The sequence below is a fragment of the Sphaeroforma arctica genome, assembly GCF_001186125.1.
Source record: "Sphaeroforma arctica JP610 unplaced genomic scaffold supercont1.101, whole genome shotgun sequence".
NCBI classification, from domain to species: Eukaryota; class Ichthyosporea; order Ichthyophonida; genus Sphaeroforma; species Sphaeroforma arctica.
In genome coordinates this window covers 75278-77982 of record NW_014040457.1, presented here as the reverse complement: position 1 = coordinate 77982, position 2705 = coordinate 75278, and the positions used below count along the sequence as shown (strand labels likewise).

The 2705-nt window shown below is 41.0% G+C and overlaps 1 protein-coding gene across 1 annotated transcript in view; it reads right to left on the bottom strand.

Moving 5' to 3' along the window:
• Positions 1-175: 175 nt before the first annotated feature.
• SARC_02289 (hypothetical protein) overlaps positions 176-2705 on the bottom strand; it is a gene marked incomplete at its 5' end in the record, with an annotated part of 12563 nt that continues 10033 nt past the window's right edge. Inside the window, 4 exons of the mRNA XM_014303955.1 lie at positions 176-545; positions 868-1151; positions 1308-1585; positions 1995-2158. Coding sequence (XP_014159430.1) covers positions 447-545; positions 868-1151; positions 1308-1585; positions 1995-2158 — 825 coding nt within the window. The 3' untranslated portion in view covers positions 176-446. The remainder of the gene's footprint in view (positions 546-867; positions 1152-1307; positions 1586-1994; positions 2159-2705) is intronic.

Sequence of the window (2705 nt, the reverse complement as noted above, 5' to 3'; positions counted from 1 at the left end):
ATACATATATACATACATACATATATCCATACATACATACATACATACATACATACATACATACATACATACATACATACATACATACATACATACATACATACATACATACATACATACATCTCACTCATTCACATATGCCATGTGGTGTACATATGTATCAATACAACGTGAGCCAGGTTTGAAAAGTAGTTTATTCGATCAGCTCATCACCATGGCGACGCCCGACCCACTACCATGCTAATATTTGAATGATGCTGCTGTTGCAGTGTGGCAAATCTGCACTATTTGGTTTTTGTACCGCACTTTCTCGCGTCTCCCACTGACACAACAGCACTGACTATCTAATGTTTTACCAATGGCATAGTTTACAGAGGACTTCTATGCCACTATAGTGTCTATAAAGCTTACATTCAGGTGTGTCAAGAGGCTCCAAGTGAAATGCATTATCCAAAAAATGCGGCATCCAGATCCATTGCTTTCTTCTTCTTCTTCTTCTTCTTCGAGGTCGCGGCTGTTGTTAACACTTTTTTCCTTTTTGAGTCCTGTGTACGCCCCAAATGCGTGTTAGGAGATTTGTTGACCAGGCATTAAGAGAGTAGAATTCAAAATCCTTTGTACGTGATACATATATTGTATATATATATATAGTATTATTCTGCTCAGTATACGGCCATTAGCCAGCATATCTGAATCCGTACAGGGCGATATGTACATTGGAAAGCAGACTTGCATTTTTATTTATACATACATATCTACAAATATGCACACACACACACACATATATATATATATATATATATATACATACATACACACACACACATACATACATACATACACACATACATATCCACATGCACATACCGCATCCCCCATCTCCGCATCTCCGTCACCCTCCTCTGCCCCTCCACTGTGCGGACTGTTCCGATCCACACCGCCAAGTACCGAACTACCTCCACTGGCATTGCCCGTGCGAGGGACACCATTCTCAACCAATGACTGCCGTCGCGACACAGCAGCCGAGCTGGTTGCTGAGGGAGCGTTCGAGGTGGCTGTGTTTATGTGAGCAAACGGCTTGCGCCACTCTTTCTCCATGCCGTATTGGGCTGAGCGTTGTCTAGCAACGTCCCTTTGCGCTTCTTCGTAATCTGTGGGTAGTAGTGAGTATAGTGATATGAGCTATAGGGGTTTGCGGATGCAGGGATTGGTACGAATTGGAGGCTGAGTCACGAGTTAAGTTGATAACTGCTTATCCTCAACGTTAGAGACATATATATGTACTTAAATGATACACAACCACTGACCTTCGATGGTTTGATGTTTGCTAGGCTGAGTGAGATCAGGCATAGAGTACTCTACCCTCGCAGTTTCTCGCTCCGGCACTTCACTGCCACTCCCAATACCAATACTACCATGGTGTCCCACCATACCCCCATGCCCATTAGGCCCGGAAGGAAGCCCACTTTTTAGGCGTTTAGCCCCCGAATGACCTCCATACATGTTATCGTAGTTGGAGTTCCGCCGCTTCATGGACTTTAGTCTGCGTTCATACTCCACGTCTACGTTCCATTCTTTCAGACACCTATGTTGAACAAGTACCAGGGCAATACATGGCTGTATTTAAGAAATACTATCGCGTACGTGTGTTTAGACTTCTTCATATATTAATGAACAAAATATGAATCATACAAAATGTAAAAATTGCATATGTAGAGGCGAATATATTCAACAAGTATAGTAACATCAGAGGGTCTTATCTTTGCATCATACCATATCATGGTTGTCTACTGCTGAACTTTAAACCGCTCTGTACATAGTCTCAAATTGGCCTACTGGTTCCAGCCCATAGACTACGAAGTGCATCGTCATACGGTACGAAAATACACTGGTACAAAAATATATCCACAAACACACACACACACACACACACACACACATATATATATATATATATATATATATACATACATATACATAAATATATAAGCTACCTGCGCATGATATCGTGCTGATCGAGTGGTTGCAGCCCATCGTCTTCGCAGTACATCATCAGAGTGTTGAGTGCTCCAATCTGCTGCTCGCCTAGTGCAATGTTGGCTTGTCGCACATAGTCTGTGAACTGTTTGTCAGCCGATATCACCTCCGGGGCTACAATCTACAAAGGTAGGCAAGTTAAACGTATACACACGGTCTGAATATATATTGAGATATAATTAGAGACATGCATCAAAATCACAGCACACTGTTCCTTGGGGATAGACACAGACAACTTCCCCTGTATGTGAATGTGTATCTGTGTGAATGAATGCGACAAAAGTGGTCATGTTGGCCTGTCGCTCCTAAGCTGATACCATTCCCACAATCACAATAAGTGAACACGAAGTTTATTCCAGGATCAATTGGTTGGTGGGCTCAATAGAATGGGCGTTTGACGAAAGTGCTGCGTACAGAGGCAGCTGTATTCAGTCGGTGAAATGGCTTTTGTCAAAGGAAAAGTATAATAGGTATACGACGGTATGGCTTTTGTCCTAGGAAAAATAAAATAGGTAATTTATATATATATATACACATACATATACATAAAAATATACATACACACACATTTATATATATATATATATAACAATCTATGTATGTATGTATGTATGTATGTATGTACACATCAATATCCACATCCACATTCACATCGACATCATATATAT